Source organism: Podarcis bocagei, assembly GCF_964188305.1.
Source record: "Podarcis bocagei genome assembly, chromosome: 15".
In the NCBI taxonomy this organism is placed as follows: Eukaryota; Metazoa; Chordata; class Lepidosauria; order Squamata; family Lacertidae; genus Podarcis; species Podarcis bocagei.
Genome location: NC_138141.1, coordinates 7702291 through 7723967, shown reverse-complemented (window position 1 = coordinate 7723967; position 21677 = coordinate 7702291). Strand labels below are relative to the sequence as shown.

The window sequence follows — 21677 nt, the reverse complement described above, 5'->3', positions numbered from 1 at the left end:
TCAGCAGGTGTGGCGATGGTGCAAAGCTAATTTAAAAATATAAAGGGGAGGGAGGAAGAAGTAATCCTGTTAGCTTGCTGGTGGCTTCTGCTGTTGCACTCAGACCCTGCTTGGGAGCTCCTTATTGGCACCTAGCTGGTCATGAGGAGAACACAATGCAGGAATATATATAGGTCTTTGGTCTGATTCAACAGGGCTCTGCTAAGGTACTTATGATACCCGGGAAGTCACTGTACGTTAGCATAAGAGGAGCCCTGATGGATCAGACCAAAGGCCCATCTAGTCTAGCATCCTTTTCTCACAGAGGCCAGTCAGATGCCCAGCGCAAGCCCACTAGCAGGACCTAACGGCAACAGCATCCACCTCACTTAACAAAAGCTATTAAAGGTGTTCAGCAGGTGTAAGAAGTACAGATTAAGGACACCCCCAGCATCAGAGGCAGTATACCTCTGATAACCATTTCCCAGAAGAAGAAGAAGAAGAAGAAGAAGAAGAAGATGAAGAAAGAAGAAGAGTTTGGATTTGATATCCCGCTTTATCACTACCCTAAGGAGTCTCAAAGTGGCTAACTCCTTTCCCTTCCTCCCCCACAACAAACACTCTGTGAAGTGAGTGGGGCTGAGAGACTTCAGAGAAGTGTTGACTAGCCCAAGGTCACCTAGCAGCTGCATGTGGAGGAGCAAGGAAGTGAACCCGGTTCACCAGATTAGGAGACTACTGCTCTTAACCACTACACCACACTGGGGAAAACTATTGCCTTGATTTCCTGCTTGGCCACTGAGAGAAGCAGAATGTTGGGCGGGATGTTGGGCGGGATCCAATGCAGCAGGATTCTTAGGTTCTTGTGTTCCCCTTAGGTAGATATAGGTCATTGGAGATACGTAGTATTACCTTTGGTGTGATGTGTCCTGTTACCTAAGCATGTGCTAAATGACACGGCTGAGTGTCAACAAAGGAAATCTTTCACAGACTTGAATGGATTGCCTGATTTCTGACTGTTGACCTGTTTTGGGAACTTGTTTCAAGAATGCAAATGTCTAAAGTCCTGATGCAGAGGGTACAATGTAAAGTTGGGCAGTGGGTTGGAGATCTCCAGGTCATGGCTTCCAGTTTCCATGAATCAGAGGTCCTGCCACTATAGGAGGCAGCACATACACATGCTAATGAGTGTATGCACTGCATGTTCAATCCATACTCAAAGAAAATGGAGGGCATGGATCATGCATTTGGATGTGCCAGTATGCAGTAGAGACTTCCATATTACAATTTGTCCATATCCTTGTGCAGATTTGTTCAAGATTTGCCCAGAGCTGAATGCAGTACTCCACATGAGATCTGGCCAATTCAGGAGAAAGCAGAGCTATTGCCTGTGGTTTTGTTAATGCACCCTAAAATGCACTCATCATTTGCAGCAGCCATATCACACGTTTTGCCCAGTATTTGTCTGAAATACTCCAGTTAAACCTAATCACAGTTCTGCACATTTCTGCTATGTCACACACATTAACAAAAAAGGGACAAAAAATTCTTCTCATCTATTTTTACAGCTTTTGGGGGCTATCGTGCTCAGAACTGACTTCTGCACTGAGAGTGGTTTGATCAATTCTTCATTTTTCTTTGTGCACCATCAAAGTTTGATTCAGCCTTCCCTTATTCAGACAATGGATTGAACAAATCTGTAATGTAAACCACTTTGAGTAAAGTGATTAATAAATATACCGTATTTTTCGCCCTATAGGACGCACTTTTTCCCCTCCAAAAATGAAGGGGAAATGTGTGTGCGTCCTATGGGGTGAATGCAGGCTTTCGCTGAAGGCTGGAGAGCGAGAGGGGTCGGTGCGCACCGACCCCTCTCGCTCTCCAGGCTTCAGGAAGCTCTGCGCAACCCTTGGGAGACCGGCTCCAAGGCTTGCGCAGAGCTGCCTGCAGTCCCAGGATCAGCGCAGCTCTGCGTGGCCACCGGGAGTGGGGCGCGAAGTCCCGCCCCGCTCTGGATGGCCGCACAGAGCTGCCTGCAGTCCCGGGCTCAGCGCAGCTCTGCGCGGCCACCGGGAGCCGGGCGCGAAGTCCCGCCCCACTCCCGATGGCCGCGCAGAGCTGCCTGCAGTCCCGGGATCAGCGCAGCTCTGCGCGGCCACCGGGAGCCGGGCGCGAAGTCCCGCCCCGTTCCCGATGGCCGCGCAGAGCTGCCTGCAGTCCCGGGATCAGCGCAGCTCTGTGCGGCCATCGGGAGCGGGGCGCGAAGTCCCGCCCCGCTCTGGATGGCCACGCAGAGCTGCCTGCAGTCCCGGGCTCAGCGCAGCTCTGTGCGGCCACCGGGAGCCGGGCGTGAAGTCCCGCCCAGCTCCGGATGGCCGTGCAGAGCTGCCTGCAGTCCCGGGATCAGCGCACTTCTCCCCATAGCCAGCCCCACAAGCTCGGGGGACAGCGGGGAGGCAGAGTGCGCCTTCCCGCTGTTCCCTGACCTGGTTCTTCCAGCCCTGCACCTGGGGGGGAAATAAATTTTTTTTCTTTATTTCCCCCCCAAAAAACTAGGTGCGTCCTATGGGCCGGAGCGTCCTATGGGGCGCAAAATACGGTAAATCATCATCATTAAAATAATGGAAAATTGTTCTCCATAGTAGGGCAGAGCAAGTCCCTAAAGCAGAGCTTTCCAAACTGTGTCGGGACACATTAGTAGTGTGTCGGCTGCAGTGTGTAGGTATGTCACGTGAACACTCCCTGCACTCCTCCCGGGGCTGGAAAGGGGTTAGTATAACCTCCGGTTTGCTAGTAAAACTGAATTACTGTGTCACTAAATGATGCATGTCTAAAAAGTGTTTCACCAACCTGAAAAGTTTGGAAAGCTCTGAACTAAGGAATAGTAATGAAGGGGATACAGGTGGTGCTGTGGTCTAAACCACTGAGCCTCTTGGCCTTGCCCATCAGGAGGTCGGCGGTTCAAATCCCCGCAGTGGGGCGAGCTTCCATTGCTCGGTCCCTGCTCCTGCCAACCTAGCAGTTTGAAAGCACCCCAAAAAGTGCAAGTAGATAAGTAGGTACTGCTTCGGTGGGAAGGTAATCAGCATTTCTGTGCGCTGCTCTGGTTTCGGTGTTTGGTTGCACCAAAAGCAGCTTAATCATGCTGGCTACATGACCTGGAAAAACTGTCTGCAGAGCAGACAAACACCATCTCTCTCGGCCTGTAAAGCAAGATGAGCACAGCAACCGAGTCGTTCATGACTGGGCTTAATTGTCAGGGGTCTCTTTACCATTACCTTTCAATGAATATAAGGGCTGCGTGGGTTAGTCTTTTGCTTGGGACCCATCAGTAACATATTGTTGTTCATGTTGCTTTTCTCCAGGTGGTGAGAACCTAAGTTTCCTTTGGAAATGAGAGCATGTGAGACGTCTTGGTATTGTATGATAATAAGGTTTATTTGCACATATATACAGGGGGAGCATAGGCGGAGCATCACAGCACTAAACATTGCAACAGATGCCTTATGAGTTCACTGTTCCCCAAGAGATTTCTAGGGAAACCACCAGACCTATCATGATTTTTTAGAGAAAGTAGATTTGCCCTTTGTGCCCCAATCTACCCCAGTTACAACCATCCCACCTGCTTTCTTTGTTCACACTTACCACATGTGCAGCTTACTGGTGATCTTCACATGGCCCTCCCTGGAGGCCTTCAGTGTGGTCCACGCAGTGCCCATGCCAGCCCTGCCACCAAATTCATTCTTGCAAAATTCCAAGGAGAGAAAAGCACTTTGCAAATGATAAGTCTTGGTTGTCTTTACCTCTGCATAATGTTGGCTTTCCTGCCTTCCACAATGGGCACCATGCACTATTAGCCAGATCCAACAGTGGAGGAAAGGATGAGGGAGATCACTGATAGATATTTATTTGCATCAGCAACAAGCCATTGCAATTTGTGTGCAAAGTACATACATATGTAAGACAATAAAGCAGATGAAATTGTCAGACTAAGTTAAAAATTATACGTTTTAAAACTAAAGGCGCATATTGTGGCATTTATTTTAACGACAGTTGCTGGAAATGCTGTGTTGTTTGCCATCACCAGCATACCTTGATCCACAAGAGAAAACAGGTGGAGTGTGTGGGTCTGAATGAGCCCAGGCCCCACCCACCACCAGCTGGAACATGGTACCTGATCACCAACCCTTGGGGCCAAATTCCTTCTTACCCCTGCCTTACACAGACCAAATTAATTAATTCCACAGTAGGAGCAGGTTGGGGAAACGTATCTGTATGATGTATCTGTATGATGTATTTGTATGCCACTGTTTTATCAACAAATGATGCGCTCAGAGCTGCTCACAATAGCATTAAAAAACAAAACACTGCAAACACTGTAATATCAAATGCAATAGCATATAAAGCAAACAACACCACCAAATTCATCAAAACAATCAATACAGTTCAACAAAGTCATAGGCTTCCTAAAATGCTGTCTTCTTCCAGAAAAGACCAGCCAGCCAGCATTCTCCATTGCAAGAAAAAAAAACTGACTACCCAACCAGAGCCACTAGGATAATTTCTGGCAGTTCTACCAGTTCATCCAGTTTGGCAGACTGTCAACAGGCATTAACAGCCAAGAATCATGGGGCTAAAAGGGGCTCTGAGTTTGAGGTCAGCCGGCTCATCAATCCCTAATCTCACTTCAATATCTGTCTGAAAATCATTGCAGGAGACCTAACCTTTGACACACCAACAACAACATATTGCACTGTTGAAAGGGAATCGTGGAAATAGCACACAAAATTCAACATCTGGAGGAGAAGACCAGAGATACTGGCCCCCAAATGAAACTATTCCCAAAGTGCCCCCACCCTGATCCTACTGTAATCCACTGAGCAATCACCTCCTTTTGCAATCAGGTTCCTTGCCTTAGGTTGCAATGTCCAGATGCACTGTTCAAAGCCACCATCCAAAATTCCTAGGCCTGGTAATAAGCTTTGAGGGACGCTAATCTTTTGTAATCAAATGCTATTGTTAAGGGAACTGGGCAAGATCATTTCATGACTCAGAGGAAATGGTGAGCTTCTTTCTCAGAACGTTCCCCCCACCATCTCATCCTTTCTGCTACGGACCATGCTTTTCTCGTAGGCCATTTAAATCCACATTATTCTCCTTGCACCCATTTCCTATCCTATGAACACAGACAAATTCCCTTAACTTGCCATAAACTTTTATAAGGCTTGGTTATATTTGCAAGGTTTTCTCCAGATTTTAAGTGCTGCAAAATGGAGTCTTTGTTTTTTCTTCAGTCGTTCTGTCCATTTCATCTCTGAAAAGCTACGTAATGATACTCCTTGATGCGTTCCATTGTGGAAGCGATGTAGCAGTCAAAATAGAACATTCCTCCCTAACGCCCAGCTCAACTGGACTTTTAACCCAGGAAACCAGTGGTCTATTGAGAACCAGTCCAAGTTACAGTTTATAGCTCAGTGATAGAGTACATGATTTGTGTTCAGGTAGCCCTGGGTTCTTCGGTTCCTGGCATTCCCACTTAAGAAGAACCCGGGAAATGGTACTGGGAAGGACCTCACTGTCCCTAAGATCTTGCAGTGTGGTGCCTTCCAGATTTTGTGCAACTACAACTCTCATCATCCCTGACCATTGGCCTTGTTGGCTGGGGCTGAGGAGGCAAAACCTGGAGAACACCCCATTGACTACCTCTGGCGTTTGCAATAATGGGGTAGGTGGACAAATTGTCTGATTCAGTAAAAGTTGGTCACTGTATATATGCAGTGAAATGCCCATCATAAGCTCAGTTTTGAGATAAACCACAAGAAGGGAGAATGGGGGCCTCAAAGCTGCCCATCCACAGTGAGCAGGCACCTGGTCAGTCTTCCCCGCTATGATGAGATGCATTATATTTCTCTCTAAATTACAGTCATCATTTGTGAACCATAGATAGATCTAAATCATTAGATATGCATTAGCATCAATAGATACAAATTAGCACATGCAAATTTCATGCCATTTGCGTCCTTGTTTTTTGATGCATTTCTTCTGGGAGTGGCTGGGAGGTGTTCATAACTCGTCAGCCTAGCAATATTCTTTAGCAGGCTGGGGGCTGGTGTACAAATAGGACTATGCGTCCTAGAATTGTAGAGTTGGAAGGGACCACGAGGGTCACCCAGTGCAACCCCCTGCAACAGAGGAATCTTTTGTCCAATGTGGGGCTCAAACCCACAACCCTGAGATTTAGGATGCTGTACTGACTGAGCCATTCACTTTCTGGCCAAACAACCCAAATTCAGATAACAGTTAAAAATTAAGTTCTATTAAACATTCTTAAGGTACGGTTCACTCCACTAACCCACAATTCTTCTGAAGCCAGTACAGGGCAGGTTCTTGCAGAATAGAGAGAGTCTTCAGCAACATGTAATAGAGAGGCGCCCTCAAGCTGTGAACACAGGTGTATAAGAGCCTCTCCATTTTCATCTCTGAAATGTGCAAATATAAGCCTCCGTTCCTGTGACGCTTGGAGCAGGATACTCAAGAGGAGAAGGTAGCTTGCTTGCGCAAAGGTGCTTAAAAGAAAAAAAACACTGCAAAAACAAAGCAATTAGCAGATCCTCTATGTTTATGCCTTCTGCTTCATGCTCAGGGCATCCATCTCATTATCATCAGAGACCGCAAAGCAATTATCCTCCATGTGGCTCCTTTATAATGCACTGACCCTGCCTGAAGGCTGCCTGGAGTGGGAGACCTTAGCTGCATACAGCGGAGACACATGCAGCAGTATGAAGTGACAAAATCCAGACCCACTGGCAGTTCTTTTCAAACTAGCTTAAAATAGACCTTTGGTTAATATATAAGAACCTCTTCTCTGCGTATTCTTTATGTATTGAATATGCAAAGAACCGTGAATCACAGAAAGAATGAGTTGGCTAGCAGAGATTTGGTAGCTGCTTTGGGAGGGAATTGATAGCTTTCTAGTTGTTTTATTGAGGGTAATATATATGCTGTAAGTCACTTCCAATGGCCATTACCTGGAAAGGTGACCAATAAATATCTAAAATAAATAAACACGGTTATCTTTTTATTAACCCCCTTTCTGTTAAAATTGCTCAGAGAGTATTTAGCATCTCTGCAGAGAGAGCTAAATACCTCCTGGATTAGATCTTAGATTTGGGTGGGCTAACCTCGTAGAGGTCAAAGCTTTCACTGTGTACACACCATACATTTAAAGCACATTCCTCCCCAAGAATCTTGGGAATGGCAGCTTACTCCTTCCACAACTTCAGTTCCCAGAACTCTTAACAAATTACCCTTCCCAAGATTCTTTGGGGGATGCATTAAATGATTGGTGTGTACTATTGTACTCCCTCATTTAATAAATCTACCTTCTAGCTGGCACACAGAAGCACAGAAAACAAAGCTTGACTTGATTCTAGTTACCAGGCGTGTACCTAGGGGTTGGGCCCCTGCCAAGAACTACAGGCCCAGAGGGGTACAAAAACCGCACCTCTGGCTCGGAGTGGCTAGGAACCCACCCAATCCCACAGGCTGCTCCTCCACCACTCTGGGCATACACATGACATCACGTGTGTGACACAGATGTGTGACATCCCACACGTCAGGATGAGCCTGTGAGGCCCAACAAGGCCCTCTGCTGCTGCAGGGAGACCTGGCAGGGCCCAGCCCCTCAAGATTGGGGGGGCTCAGCCCTATCCCCGCATACTGGGGAGCTGTCCTTAGCCCCATAGAGTTGGTGCCTATGATAGCCCAATAGTAGAGCACATGGTTCAGTCCTCAGCATCTCCAGATAGGGGCTGGGAGAGACTTCCTGTCTGAAACCCTGGAGAGCCGCTACCAATTAGTAGTGACCCTCCAGATGTTATTGGAGTCTAACTCCCATCAGCTACAGCCAGGATGCCCATTGATTAAGGAGCATAGGAGTGGCACTCCAGCCATATCTGGAGGGTCACAGCTTCCCTGTTCCTGGTGTAAACAGTACTGAGCTGGATGGAGCTGTGGTCTGGCTTGGTGTAAGGCCCCTTCTTGTCTTCCAATCCATGGGTTCTCCTGCAGTTCCATGTTTCTACCCTAATTTAACAACAAGAAACGCTTAGACAAATTTATGAAAGATAAGGCTCTCAATACCTACCCCCCTCTTGTTTACCATCTCCAGCATCTGACACAGCATGCCTCTGAAAACCAGTGGCTGGGGAACATGAGCAGGATATTCTTATGTCTTGCTCATGGGCATGTGGTTTGGCCACTTTGGGAACAGGAAACTGCACTAGATGGCTCTTTGCTCTGACCCAGCAGGGCTCTACTTACGTTTACAAGGATCTAAGCAGCAACATCTACAATTATCTTTTCTGTGAATGCCCCTGAAGCAATCAGAATTCATCCAGCATGTTTTAACGGTTGCCCTGTGGGAGGGCTGAAAGAGAGCCATCCTTTCATGCCTTTGTCCTTCTGACATCCAGTACCTGCTCTAGCAAAGATATCAACACTTTTGTAAATTGTGTTCCGTGGAAAGGGAGGGATGAGTCAAAAGCAGTGGAACGTACGTCATTACGGCTGGACTGCTTCAGAAGTGAGGTGTTTATGTTGGCTGTAATCTGATTAGAATGTAGTAAGAGCAATCACACATTCCCAGAGAGGATGAAAATCAAGTTATGTTGCATCTGCAGGATGTGGGAAAGAGCTGGAAATATTAAAGGCGGCACACGGCTGTTGAAGCCTAAAGGAAAATGGGATTATTTTGTGAAGCCCTAAGATTAGCCATGTGATTATAGCAGGTAGTATATTGGGAATTGTCAAGAGAAACTCTACTTAAAACATGAGCCAAAGCATTTTTGTGCAAACGGCACAGCATGCAATGAACTGGAAATATAAGGTTACAGGTAGGTAGCCGTGTTGGTCTGCTGTAATTGAAACAAAATTTTAAAAAATTCCTTCCAATAGCATCTTAGAGACCAACTAAGTATGTTATTGGTATGAGCTTTCGTGTGCATTGGTATCTGAAAAAGTGTGCATGCACATGAAAGCTCATATCAATAACAAACTTAGTTGGTCTCTAAGGTGCTACCGGAAGGAATTTTTATTTATTTGGAAATATAAGGGTTCAAGGGCCTATAGAAAATAGAATCACAGATTTTTGGGTTGGAAGAGACCCCGGGGTCACCTAGTCCAGTAGCCTGAGGGGAATTCAGCATTCTCAGTTGCCACAGAATGCCGTGTGACTGTTTGGGAAGGGTAAGGAAATGGGGGAGAGGGAATTGGGTGGAAGAGGGCCTGGCTGACTCTAAACGGGAGCACTTCACATTGCAGTGTCTCATCTGCCGTCACCATCATGTGTGTATATACTAATAGATCATTGTATATACTAATAATGGACTCAAAACAGCACCTAAAGAATTATCCCCTCCCCCAAAAAGGTCTCCCCTCCCTCACAACAGTCCAATGAGGACTGAACATGCTCAAAAATGAAGAAGCAGGGATGAAATGGAATATTCTGGAAAATGGTATGCCTGGCTGGCTGGCAGCCTGAACAGAACCACTCCATATTGCAACATCTCATTGCAGATTCTGTCTGTGTGTATGTTTGTGTGTGTGCATGCACACATCTGTATGAAAGAGGGAGAGATGGAAAAATAATTGGGTGCTTTTAGGGTCTTCTCTAGGAGAACCTTTCTCCTACAGAGGCGGTGGACTTTTTGCTCAAGAGGCTTCGTTCTTCCAGTTCGTAAGACTGAGCTTTGGTGGGCTAGAGAGTGCAAATCCTATGAGCTAAGAACAACTAATCCCCCCCCCAACTAAGTGCCATGGATCCTCCTCCAAGTCCAGCATATCAGAGCATTACACTGACCGCTACACAGTTATTGGTGGGCATGATCTTCTGCTTGAAGGTGAACACCTCTTTCAATCCGCTTCGGAAGCGATCGTGCAGCCAGGCATAGAGGAAGGGGTTGCAGCAGGAGGAGCTCATGGCAAACCAGTGGCAGAGCAGCTGGATCAGAAGGAAGTAGTCCTTGTTGATGAGGTTGATGTCAATGTCACGGAGGACGTTGAAGACGTGGATGGGGAGCCAGCAGATGGCAAAGGCGGCCACCACCAGCACAAGCAGGCGGAAGATCTTCCTCTTCCGCAGGCGGTCGAACTCCGCTTGGTTCTGCGTCGGGTGGCCAGGCACAACGCGGTTCTTCAGCTTAATGGTGATGCAGATGTATGAGAGGGAGACGGCCGAGAGGGGGAGGATGTAGGTGATGATCAAGGTGCTGTAGGCATAGACCAGGCGCTCTTTCCCCTCTTCCATCCAGAACTCCTCGCAGATGGCAAAGCCTTCCTTCTGGAACTCCACATGGTAGGTGTGGGCAATAGCGGGGGCCACCAAAGCACCCGAGAGCAGCCAGATCCCACCGATGATGTACACGCAGGTAGTAAAGGAAATGCGCTTCTTAAGGAGGTGCACGGTGGTGTAGTACCTAGGGAAGAGACGAGAGCAAAGACAGTGACATCCCTCCTGCTGCTTTCTCTTACGAAAGCCCTCCGGATATCACTGGACTCCCATCAACCTCAGCCAAGCACAGCCAAAGGACAGAAAGGATGGGAGTTGGAGTATAGCAATTTAGCGCTTCTGCGCATGTGCAACCGGCAAAACCTGGAAGTAACCCGTTCCAGTACTTCCGGGTTTCAGCGGTCCATAACCTGAGGTATGATTGTATATGAATGAAACTGCCTTATCCTGAGTCAGTTCATTGGTCCATCTAGTTCTGTACTGTCTACTGGCAGCAAGTATCCAGGGTTTGGGGCATGGGTCTTTCCCACTCCTACCTGGACCCCCTGGGGACTGAACCAGGAATCTTCTACCTGCAAAGCAGATGCTCTGCCACTGAACTATGCCCCCCACCACCCAGCTGCAATGGGAGAGAGGATAGCTCCTTATGGTTAAGGATACTTAAGATCAGTGGCCAACAGCTGCAACCTCAAACCAGAGGGAGCCTGTCTATAAGAGAGCAGCCTGGCTTTCCTTGCAAAGTCTCCTGTTTTAATTCTTTTACAGTGGTACCTCGGGTTAAGAACTTAATTCATTCTGGAGGTCCGTTCTTAACCTGAAACAGTTCTTAACCTGAGGCACCACTTCAGCTAATGGGGCCTCACGCTGCCGCCGCACGATTTCTGTTCTCATCCTGAAGCAAAGTTCTTAACCCCAGGTACTATTTCTGGGTTAGCGGAGTCTGTAACCTGAAGCATCTGTAACCCGAGGTACCACTGTAATGGGAATGTTTTAATTTTGTAATATATATATATATATATATATATATATATATATATATATACATACGCATGTTTTTAAATCTCAATGGGATTGATGCTTACAATTTAACATTTATGTAACTGGTTTTTATATTTTGTAAACTGATTAGAAGCCTGTTTTGGCATATATTACTGATTTATTGGGTCTGTTTTATAGATTATTGTATGGCTTTTATTGTAGCATTCTTTTTTCCTGGTTTTAAGGTATGCTTTCTGCTCTTAAAATTTTGTAAGTTTCTTGGAGACTCCTTATATGTCAAGCCACTAATAAACTGAATAAATAATGCTGATAATAATTAAGTGGCATAATTAATAATAATAATAATAATAATGCCTTTTTGTAAAAAGGTAGGGCAGCATGGTCTCCCTTCCTGACGAAGAATTCTCAAAAGCTTGCTATCCTACCATAATCTATGCTGCTGACACAGTTCATAAGACCATCAGCCACAATGAATGATCCCTAAGGTCCCTTCCAACTCTGTAATTCTGTGTCCTATGTCTTGAGCAACTTAGAGGAAGGGTCAGAGACAAATGCAACAGTAATCTCGGGTACATTCCCTGGTTCATGCAGCATGCTCGCTGTGAGGAGCAAAACCCTTTACATGTCTTACACATGTCTACTTGGGAAACCATCCTACTGAGTTCAATGGGGCCTATTTTCAGGGATGCAGTTGCACAACTATAGCTGCTGGCTGCCTTCTCCAAATAGCACTTGCACCATGTTGGACGTATTTGACAGCTCTTTCTATACTATAGCTGTCAACTTACAGATTTGAAAATAAGGGACCAGCAGCCTCGAAAATAAGGGATCAGCAGCTAAAATAAGGGATTTTCCAAGCACAGGTATGTTCAACTTCTGAGCCCCTCCAAGCCAAAGGCAGAAAGCCCAGCCATTAGCCAAACGAAGCCTCAAGCGGTGGTTCCCACAGCACAGCAACCCAGCAAAAGGGATGCAGCAAGGGAAACCACCGTCCCCTCTCCGCTGGGAAGCGCTGAGCAAAGGTGAGTCCCCAGGCAACGCGGCCGATTTGATCGGCACAAGGCATGCAAGCTCCACCCCCCCAGTCATTCTTAGACTCCTTATTGGGTGAGCAACGCAGCCAAGCAACACAGTTGGAGCCTCCCTCCTCCCTGGCCAGCAGGGAGGGAGGGAGAGGAGCTGCTTCCTTTGAAACCCGGGAAATTTAAGGGACATCATCAATAAGGGACAGCAGCAGGACACAGCGCTGGGATAAGGGACTTTCCCGCCAAATAAGGGACGGTTGACAGCTATGTGCTATACTCAGATCCTGGTTGAGTTCCCCACCCCCACCCATCCCTGGCACGGGCCATAAATAGTTTCTGTTTTAGAGCAACGCTGGCAATATTGCAGTTCCCCAAGAACCACCAGAAACACTAAGAGTACTAGCAAATGGCTAATGATCAGCCCCAGAAAATTCCAGGGCTGCACACAAAAGCAGCACAAGGCCCATGTATTTAGTCAAACATACTGTTCCCCTTGCTTTGATTTCAATAATATTCCATTTCTATGCAAGTTAATTAAACAAGAAAAGACTGTCACAAGGCAAAGCTGGTGATGGAAATTACAGCCTTCCACCCCAGAAAAGCACTACTCCTCAGGAACAGCAATTTATTCCATCAGAAGCCACGTTGCTGAATTAGGTCACGTGGGAAAGTAGGTATTGTGGGGGAATGAAGTTAACACAGACTTTTATTTCCATTCAGCGGGAAGACTGGTGCTGCACAGAAGGGTTCCTACCAGCCTCTCCAGAAACTCACCAACCAGCCAGAACACTCCTTTAGATCTGACTTTTCCAAATGTGTTTCCCCCCGCCCTCTCTGAAGTGTGCTAAAGCTTGGGCTTCGAGAGATAAAGTCAAAATGTTCCTTGAAGCCCTTTGCAACTTCAAGGAGCTCAGTGAGAGGGAAGAAGAAAAGCATCCCTGTATCTGCCTGTGTCAGGTGGAGCCCAGGCTTCTTGACCTCAGGGAACCTTTTCATACATGCACCCATCTGCCTCAGAACACTTATGTGTTGCAGAGCATTCCTTGGTGCAATTGAGGGCGCAATCTCCATGCGCTCCAGGCCTATTGGGCTTAGCTGTTCCCTGGCGCAGACTTTGCATGCACCATGCTGAGACTGGGGCTGCAGCTCAATGCTGGAGGGCCGGCTTAGCCCTCTAAGGCCCAGAGCAAGTGCACCCAGCTTCCCCAAACACACACACCTGCACGTATGTGTGTTCAGTAGTGGCACCCTGGCTATAGAATAGCTTCTCCAAAGATGCTTGCCTGTGGTGCCTGGTTTTTTCAGTGCCAGGCGAAGACACTTTTATTCACACAGGCTCTTTAATCATGTTTTAAAATAATCTCGGGCTGTTGTAACCTACAATTCTCAGAGTGTTTGAACTGTCAATCCCTTTTCTTGGGGAACCATGGGAATTGTAGTTCTTTGTGGGGAACAGGGATCTCCCAAGAACTCTCGGCAGCTTTAGCAAACTACAGTCCCCAGAATTCTTAGGGGGAGCCATGGCTCTTAAAGGGGCATCACCTAGACAGCATCTTAAAAAGCAGAGACATCACCTTGCCAACAAAGGTCTGTATAGTAAAAGCTATGGTTTTCCCAGTAGTGATGTATGGAAGTGAGAGCTGAACCATAAAGAAGGCTGATCGCTGCTGAAGAAGTGATGCTTTTGAATTCTGGTGCTGGAGGAGACTCTTGAGAGTCCCATGGACTGCAAGAAGATCAAACCGATCCATTCTGAAGGAAATCAGCCCTGAGTGCTCACTGGAAGGACAGATCGTGAAGCTGAGGCTCCAATACTTTGGCCACCTCATGAGAAGAGAAGACTCCCTGGAAAAGACCCTGATGTTGGGAAAGAGGACCAACAGAGGACAGAGAGATGGGGGGCACAAGGAGAAGGGGACGACAGAGGATGAGATGGTTGGACAGTGTTCTCGAAGTTACCAGCATGAGTTTGACCAAACTGCGGGAGGCAGTGGAAGACAGGAGTGCCTGGCGTGCTCTGGTCCATGGGGTCACGAAGAGTCGGACACGACTAAACGACTAGACAACAACAACAACAATGCTTTAAGTGTACAGTTTGGACGAGGCCACAAAGAGTCACTGCCAGTCAGTGTAGACAGCACTGAGCCGGGTGGACCAGTGGTCCATAAAAGGCAGATTCCTATATTACCATTGCCTACTAGATTTATGTTGCCATGGAAACATCCTATCAGAAAGATATCCATGTCCCCCCGTTAGCTTTTACATCACTGTCCTGCTTTTCAAAGAGAAAAGCTACATTCAGCCACCTGAACAATTTGTTTCTCTGCAGCAAATAAACTATCATAACATTAACCAGAGGTTGGAAATTATACCCAGCAGTGCAAAAATACCCCAAAGCCCTAGCAGGCAAAGACTTCCTTCTTTGATTGCTGAGAAAACTCAGCGGCAGCTCAAATAGGCACCATTCTCTGGTCTTACCCTGTTGGCTCAACTAGACCCACCTGGGGAGAAGAGGGGGGACGAAATTAGCTTGTTCACCTACTTGGCTCGTCACAAGTTAGAAACATGATGAGAGCCTGATGGTCCTGCAGTGGGAAAGGGCAACTGTGAGGTACTGAGGGAAGATGGTTCACAAAGTGGGAACGGCAAGCAGCCAGCGATGTCTTTGTGGTTTGGTCCCAAATTGGAAAGACAGGAGAAAGTACCCACTTAATGTCTGCTGCCCTGTAACGTCCCTTGGGTTGGTCAAGTTAAATCAGTAGGGCATCTGCGGAGCACAAAACCTAGGAAAGAGATGAGCTCGTTTGCAATCATCTTGATATAAGGGCCAGTTTCTGTGAGGAGCTGCAGCTCAGGGGTTGCAGTGCAGGCTTCACACGGTTGCAGAAGGTCCCAGGCAGGGCAAGCCCACCTATGAGGTGGATTGAGACAGCTGCTTCAGGCAATGCAACCCTGTGTGGCTGCTCTTGGCAGCGCCGCAGGAGAAGTGAGGAGAAGCAGCAGCAGTGGTGGCTTCCAGCGAGATCTCACAGAGCTCATGTGAGATTTCGTGAGAGTTACACAGGGAGATCTCACCGAAAGTCACTGCCATGCGACCCTGGTAAGTGAGGCTTTGGCAGGCGGGCAGCAGGGGGATAGCACCTTCCTGTTTCGCCTCAGGTGGCAGAATGGGATGGTATGGCCCTGGTCCCACATTTGCAAGTAGGGCTAGGAAAAGCTCCCACCTGAAACCTTGGGGAGCCTCTGCCACTTTGTGTAGAGCTCATTTCCCCAACGTGTTGAGAAAAGGCTCAGCTGGATTTCCTCCCGAAGGTAATTACATCTCTTTAATGAAAAGATGAGTTTAAGATGCAACCCACTGGGCTGCAACAAAAGTGCAGAACGTTGATGGAAAACATTTGTGATTGATGACGAACAGCCTTCTGTCAAAGCAGTGGCTGAATGCAAGTCCTTCTGAAAAGTACTATTGCATGGGTAGGCAAACTAAGGCCTGGGGTCCGGATCCGGCCCAATTGCCTTCTAAATCCGGTCTGTGGACGGTCCGGGAATCAGCGTGTTTTTACATGAGTAGAATGTGTGCTTTTACAGTGGTACCTCAGGTTACATACGCTTCAGGTTACAGACTCCGCTAACCCAGAAATAGTGCTTCAGGTTAAGAACTTTGCTTCAGGATGAGAACAGAAATTGTGCTCTGGCGGCGTGGCGGCAGCAGGAGGCCCCATTAGCTAAAGTGGTGCTTCAGCTTAAGAACAGTTTCAGGTTAAGTACAGACCTCCGGAACGAATTAAGTACTTAGCCTGAGGTATCACCGTATTTAAAATGCATCTCTGGGTTATTTGTGGGGCATAGGAATTCGTTCATTTATTTATTTTTCTAAAATATAGTCCAGCCCCCCACAAGGTCTGGGGGACAGTGGACCAGCCCCCTGCTGAAAAAGTTTGCTGACCCCTGACCTGGAGCTATCAAAAGATGCAGTGGTCTGGCAGCAAGGATGGGAATGGGGATAGGGGATCCAAATCTGGATGAATCATTCAGGAAGCAGTTACCTGTCTACTGCGATAGCCGTGAGGGTGAAGACGGACACATATACCGTCATGGGCTGCATCAGGAACACAAAATAGCACAAGAACTTCCCAAAGACCCATCCCTGGGGGTTGAAGGCATATGCTAGAGTAAAAGGGACACAGGTTGCACACATCAGCATGTCAGAAAAGGCCAGGTTTCCAATGAAGAAGTTGGTGACATTGTGCATCTTCTTAGTCTTACAGATAACGTGGAGGAGGAGATAGTTCCCAAAAATGCCCACCAGCACAACCAAAGTGTAGCAGGGGATGATCAGAGGCTTGAAAGACTGGATCATCTGCACGCCAGTAAACTGAGAAGTGGAATTGGAGCCGTTTCTGAGCTCAACCTCATAGGTGCTGCCATTGGACGGGCCATGGTCCCAGCGACCAGCGGATTCCATCAGTTGGTAGCAACCAGGGACTGCACTTAAAAACACAAGGAGGATGGAACTGCAGTGAAGCAAGTCTTCTGAAGTTGGCTTTGGGGCCGCCCTGTGTGCACAGGGCCCTGGATGACTGACTCCTTTATTTTGTTCAGGGATAAAAGGCTGATGTCTCTATTGCACAAAAGGAATACTGGGTTTAGCTTGCCTGGTGCCAGAAGACATCTTCTATTTCTCATGCAAATCTGTATTCACAGGCTACCCTTTGAAGAGCTTACTTCTGCAGCAATCACAGCTTGCAGGGCAGGATGAAATGCTTTCAAGTTTGACTCACTTACACCCATTAAGCTATAATATATCCTCCCCCACTTTGATGCCTTTCCATTTTCTTCTGGGTTGCCTCCGTTGCTTCTTCATTATTTGGCTCTTGTGTTCCAAAATTGCAGCATTGCTACTACTTTTCAGGAGAATGACTGGTTCCACTGGTGTCTGAGAGATAAGATAGGGAAGGAAGCGGGGGAAAGGAGGTTTAGAATGACAAGGAATCGGGTAAACAGCTTTCCCCTAAAGACAAGCAAACTGGAAAATATGCTAAAAGGCATGGCAAGCCCAGAGAGATGTTAGATGGAGAGCTTCAGAATTTTGCCACAAAGCAATTGCAGTTTGGTAGGAAACATCCCACTGTGATGTAGGGGTGTGTAAATCTGTCCATTTCAGTTTACCATTTTTCAAACCACAAGTTCAGTTCTCTACATTTCGACATCAGTTTGTGATTTTAAAAGAAAGTCTGGTGAAAATTCAACAGCATTGTACTGCAAATTTATCCCAGTATGCACATTTTTGCAAAGCAATATCCCCCTAGTAGAATGCATTTTGCATGTTATTTTCATGGATATACTGTATACATTTATATGCACATGTTACCCTAGTATATGCACACATTACTTGCTTGGAGAAATGCACTGCAGCTATTGTTTGGAAAGTGCTAATCAGGTATGCTCTCCTTTAAATGCAAATGGAATTAAATTTCTCTCCCATCCCTAAAGTGGAGGCAGCTCTCTGAGAGCTCTTAAGGCAAAACAGCAGCGAAAACAACCATTAACTTTTATTACAGTGTAACTTTTTTTATTTTGTCAAGTAGCGCTAGGTGAACGTTCCGTCAACCCAAAGATTTCTGCTTGTATAGTGGAATGTTCTTTCCCAGCACCCCACTAAATCTGTTCTAAGGGTTCCCCCAACCACTTGGAGCAGAGTTGGGGAGGGTATAAGGTGTACGTGATGGGAGGAGAGAGGTGAAGCCCACCGCGCAAGCAGAAATCCTTGCGCAAATGGCACAGGTTAGTTGAACATTACCCAAAGGCTCAGCTATGAAGCACACGGGGTGCCTTTTCTATGAGTTGCTGTCTTTCAGATCTGTTTTCCAGCGTTAAGGATAAAATTTGATAGGAGCCTGTAAGTAGATAAAGGGACTAGATGTGAGGCAATAAAGTGAAGCTCAATCTAAGACAGAGATACTGCTGGTGAGCATATGAACATAAAAAGCTGCCTACACAAAAGTGAGACCATTTGCCCATCTAGTTCAGTACTATCTGCACAAATTGCCAGTGCCAGCCCTATAATGAGGCAAAGTGAGGCAGCTCCCTCGGACAGCAGGCGCTGAGGGACAGGGAGGAGACAGCCATGAGTGCCATGTGGCCTGCCCTGTACCCACTATGCTAGCCTGCTGCCCTCCAGCACAATGAAAGGTATTTTCCTTTCACCAATACTGGGGTAAAATACAACTGTCAATCTGTATGTGCCTTTGGGAAGGGCGCCATTGTGGCCTTTGCCTCAGGCAGCAAAACATTTTGAGCCAGCCCTGCCCATTGCCCACAAGTCTTCAGGGAGGTAGGAAGGTAAATGGCGTTTCCGTGTGTTGCTCTGGTTCGCCAGAAGTGGCTTAGTCATCCTGGCCACAAGACCCAGTGTATGCTGGCTCGCTCAGCCAATAAAGCGAGATGAGCGCCGCAACCCCAGAGTCGCCCAGGACTGGACCTAATGGTCAGGGGTCCCTTTATCTTTTACACTGGGTGTATCTGTCCAACATTTAAACGGTTAAACAAACTCCTATCTATTGAATGGGAGGCACAGTGGTCCCTGCATTGCATAGCAATGAATGCATGTAAAATACACAAATACTTTGGGGAAAGGAGCACAGATCAATTAATCAGACAGAAAGTAAGGGGTAGCAAACAGAGTGCTTTCCCTCTTACCACGCTGCACTTTACTACTCCACCTGTGAATAAAATAAAACAGATAGAGAAAAGCCTTTCTGCATCTCTCATAACTCTAGGACTGACAGACATTTAATGAAGCTGAATGTTGGAAGATCCAGGACAGACCAAAGAAAGCAATTCTTCATATAGTGCACAGTTAGACTATGGAGTTCGCTGGGAAGAGGAATCAACTGTTAAACCACTCCAAAAATTGTAGCAGGGGCACTGACTTGCCCTCACATTGAAGGGGCCCAGCATTGCGTGACATCATATGCACAACATCATGCACCAGGTGGGGGGGGGGGATGCCATGGGGGCTGTTGCCCCAGGCATGCAATCTGGGGGAAGCGTGAACCAGGAGATCCCAACAGGTTCATTCATTTCAGTGAGTCTGCTTTGAGTAGAACTTAAAACTCTTAGTGTCCAGCAGGAAAGTATCTGCCTTTTATGGGCACATTTACAAAACCTTTAGCTGTTTTATTACTACAGTACTTTAACTAGAGCTGTATGGCATGTTAAGGGAAGGGTGGGGAATGTCGTGTTCCTCCTGGGGTAGTAGTTTGACCACCTGTGACCACCACCCTGCACTCAGCTCTCACCTGTGGCTCCTAGAAGCTGCCAGCATGTGACAATGGCCAAGCTCCAGGAACAGCTTCAACTGGCCGGCTAAACCAGTTAAGGGTGGCCGATGGGTCTCAAACCCTCAGTGAGTGAAGGACTTCTCCTGTAGGTGAAGAAAGGCTCTGGCGGACTGAGCAAACGTGACTGAGATTAAGTCCAACGGTCAAGAAGGCGTTTACTACGCATGGTTTAGAGCCGGGGTCAGCAACCTTTTTCAGCCATGGGCCAGTCCACCGTCCCTCAGACCTTGTGGGGGGCCAGACTATATTTTGGGGGAGATATGAATGAATTCCTATGCCCCACAAATAACCCAGAGATGTATTTTAAATAAAAGGACACATTCTACTCATGTGAAAACACACTGATTCCCAGACCGTCTACGGGCCAGATTGAGAAGGCGATTGGGCCACATCCGGCCCCTGGGCCTTAGGTTGCCTACCCCTGCTGTAGAGGGAAGTGAAGGGCAGATGGGGCCCATCAGCCTAGGAAGGTAGCTCATCTAGGAGAAGGAAAATTCTGATCCTAAACCTCTACCGCCTTGTGGCTATACTCATTCATGGGAATAGCTCCACCACTGCTGCCTTGCAGCACATCTTTGGGTGAAGAAAATGCTAAGAAGGAAACCCCACACAAATTCATAGTCCCTAAAGATGATTGGATGGCATCTTGTATGCCTCCTTCCAGCAGCTCCTGCAGCCAAGCTGGTGCCAAACCTATTGCTTTCCTTTCCTTTGGACCACATCAGCAAGGCTGAGAGGAGGGGTCTTCTAGTCTGGGCAACCCAAGACCTCCATACACACTCCCCAGGCTTGTACCCCAGAGAGGTCACTTTGGTGCTGCTAATGCAGCAAAAACAACATGGGGGCAGCAGTTTCGGGTTCCCTGCCTCTGCAGCCACAGCAGGCGCTGTGATTCTCCAGAGGTTTGACTTCACCCCTGGTGGCACACTCCATTGTCTCTTGAGACAGATGGATGCCAGCAACAACTTTAACCGAAACAGTAACTAGGTGGGCATGCTTTACATTATTCAATATGCATACAGTTATAGAGAGCAGCCACATATGATATTGTAGTATATCCTTAATTTTGGCTTCATTTTATAAAATGGAAAACAGAATTTTGCTCTGGGCACAGAATCCTATGGAAGGCAGCTCAAAAAAATACATCTTCCTTCCACCTCATGCTGAGTTGGTACTGAATGTTGTTGCTTTCTCCCCTAATAAATGTCATGAAAATCTTTTCAGAACGGAAGCACTATGAGCTACAGGAGGTTCTTCAGAAAACATTTCCGAAAGAACATTAAATATTTTCCCAGCTTGATCCTGAACAAGGTTATCAGAAGCAAGCTTTGTTGAGTTTAGTGTGCTTACAGTGCCGTCTCAGACTTCTTTACTCAGAAGTAAGTCCTTTCGGTTTCAATGGGACAACACTTGTCCTTAGTAAGGGTGCATGCCTATGATTGCAGCATTAAGACCCAGAACCTTTGTTTTCCATGGTCCATTGAGGACAAAACACATACTTTGAACCTCTGTCCAAACATACACACACACCACCTTAAGAAGGAACACCAAAAGACAAAAGCAGAGTACTATGAATGGAAGGAAGCAAACTCTCATTTTCAGCCCCTCCTCCCCTACAGAAGCTTGTGCTTCTACTTGCCAGAAACACTACTTCTGAACTGCATTCTTTACTTTCTGAACTTTTGGAAGACTTTTTACCAACAAGGTTTCTAAAAACAAAATGGACACTATAACCCTGCAACACCTCACCACAAAGCTTTGACATCATTTTAAGCAAGTTCCTTTTAAAAAAATATTATTAATTGACTCCCAAACTTGAAACGAGGAGAGAAAATGAAAATAAAGAGGGGATGCTCTTATTGCCTGGGATCAATTTGGCATGCATATGTTGCAAATAGGAAACCATGCAGTTTTTTCTTTCTTTCTACTGACCTGAACAAGCAGAGCCAAGTGAGGATAAGAAGACAAGCTAAGGATTCCTAGCACACAGGGTCTGTGCAAGAGAAAGTGTGTGCAAGCAAGAGAGAGAAAACGTTCAGGCTT

General features: G+C 46.9%; 1 protein-coding gene and 1 long non-coding RNA gene across 2 annotated transcripts in view; one reads left to right on the top strand and one right to left on the bottom strand.

Annotated features, from left to right (window-relative positions):
• Positions 1–16655, top strand: part of LOC308574292 — a 24817-nt gene extending 8162 nt beyond the window's left edge. Inside the window, exon 3 of the long non-coding RNA XR_014002450.1 lies at positions 16552–16655. This is a non-coding gene — a long non-coding RNA (uncharacterized lncRNA). The remainder of the gene's footprint in view (positions 1–16551) is intronic.
• LOC308574201 (prolactin-releasing peptide receptor-like) lies at positions 9019–21677 on the bottom strand. Its single transcript, XM_081171814.1, has 3 exons — positions 21567–21677; positions 16338–17227; positions 9019–10454 (listed from the first exon to the last, which is right to left on the bottom strand). The coding sequence occupies exons 2-3, from the start codon at positions 16754–16756 to the stop codon at positions 9821–9823; spliced, it is 1053 nt and encodes a 350-aa protein (XP_081027940.1). The 5' UTR covers positions 16757–17227; positions 21567–21677; the 3' UTR covers positions 9019–9820.

Coding starts and splice junctions, on each gene's coding strand:
- LOC308574201 (XM_081171814.1), bottom strand. CDS start 16,756: ATGGAATCCGCTGGTCGCTGGGACCATGGCCCGTCCAATGGCAGCACC. Junction 10,455..16,337: donor ACGGCTATCGCAGTAGACAG/GTAACTGCTTCC, acceptor TCTCTTCCCTAG/GTACTACACCACCGTGCACC.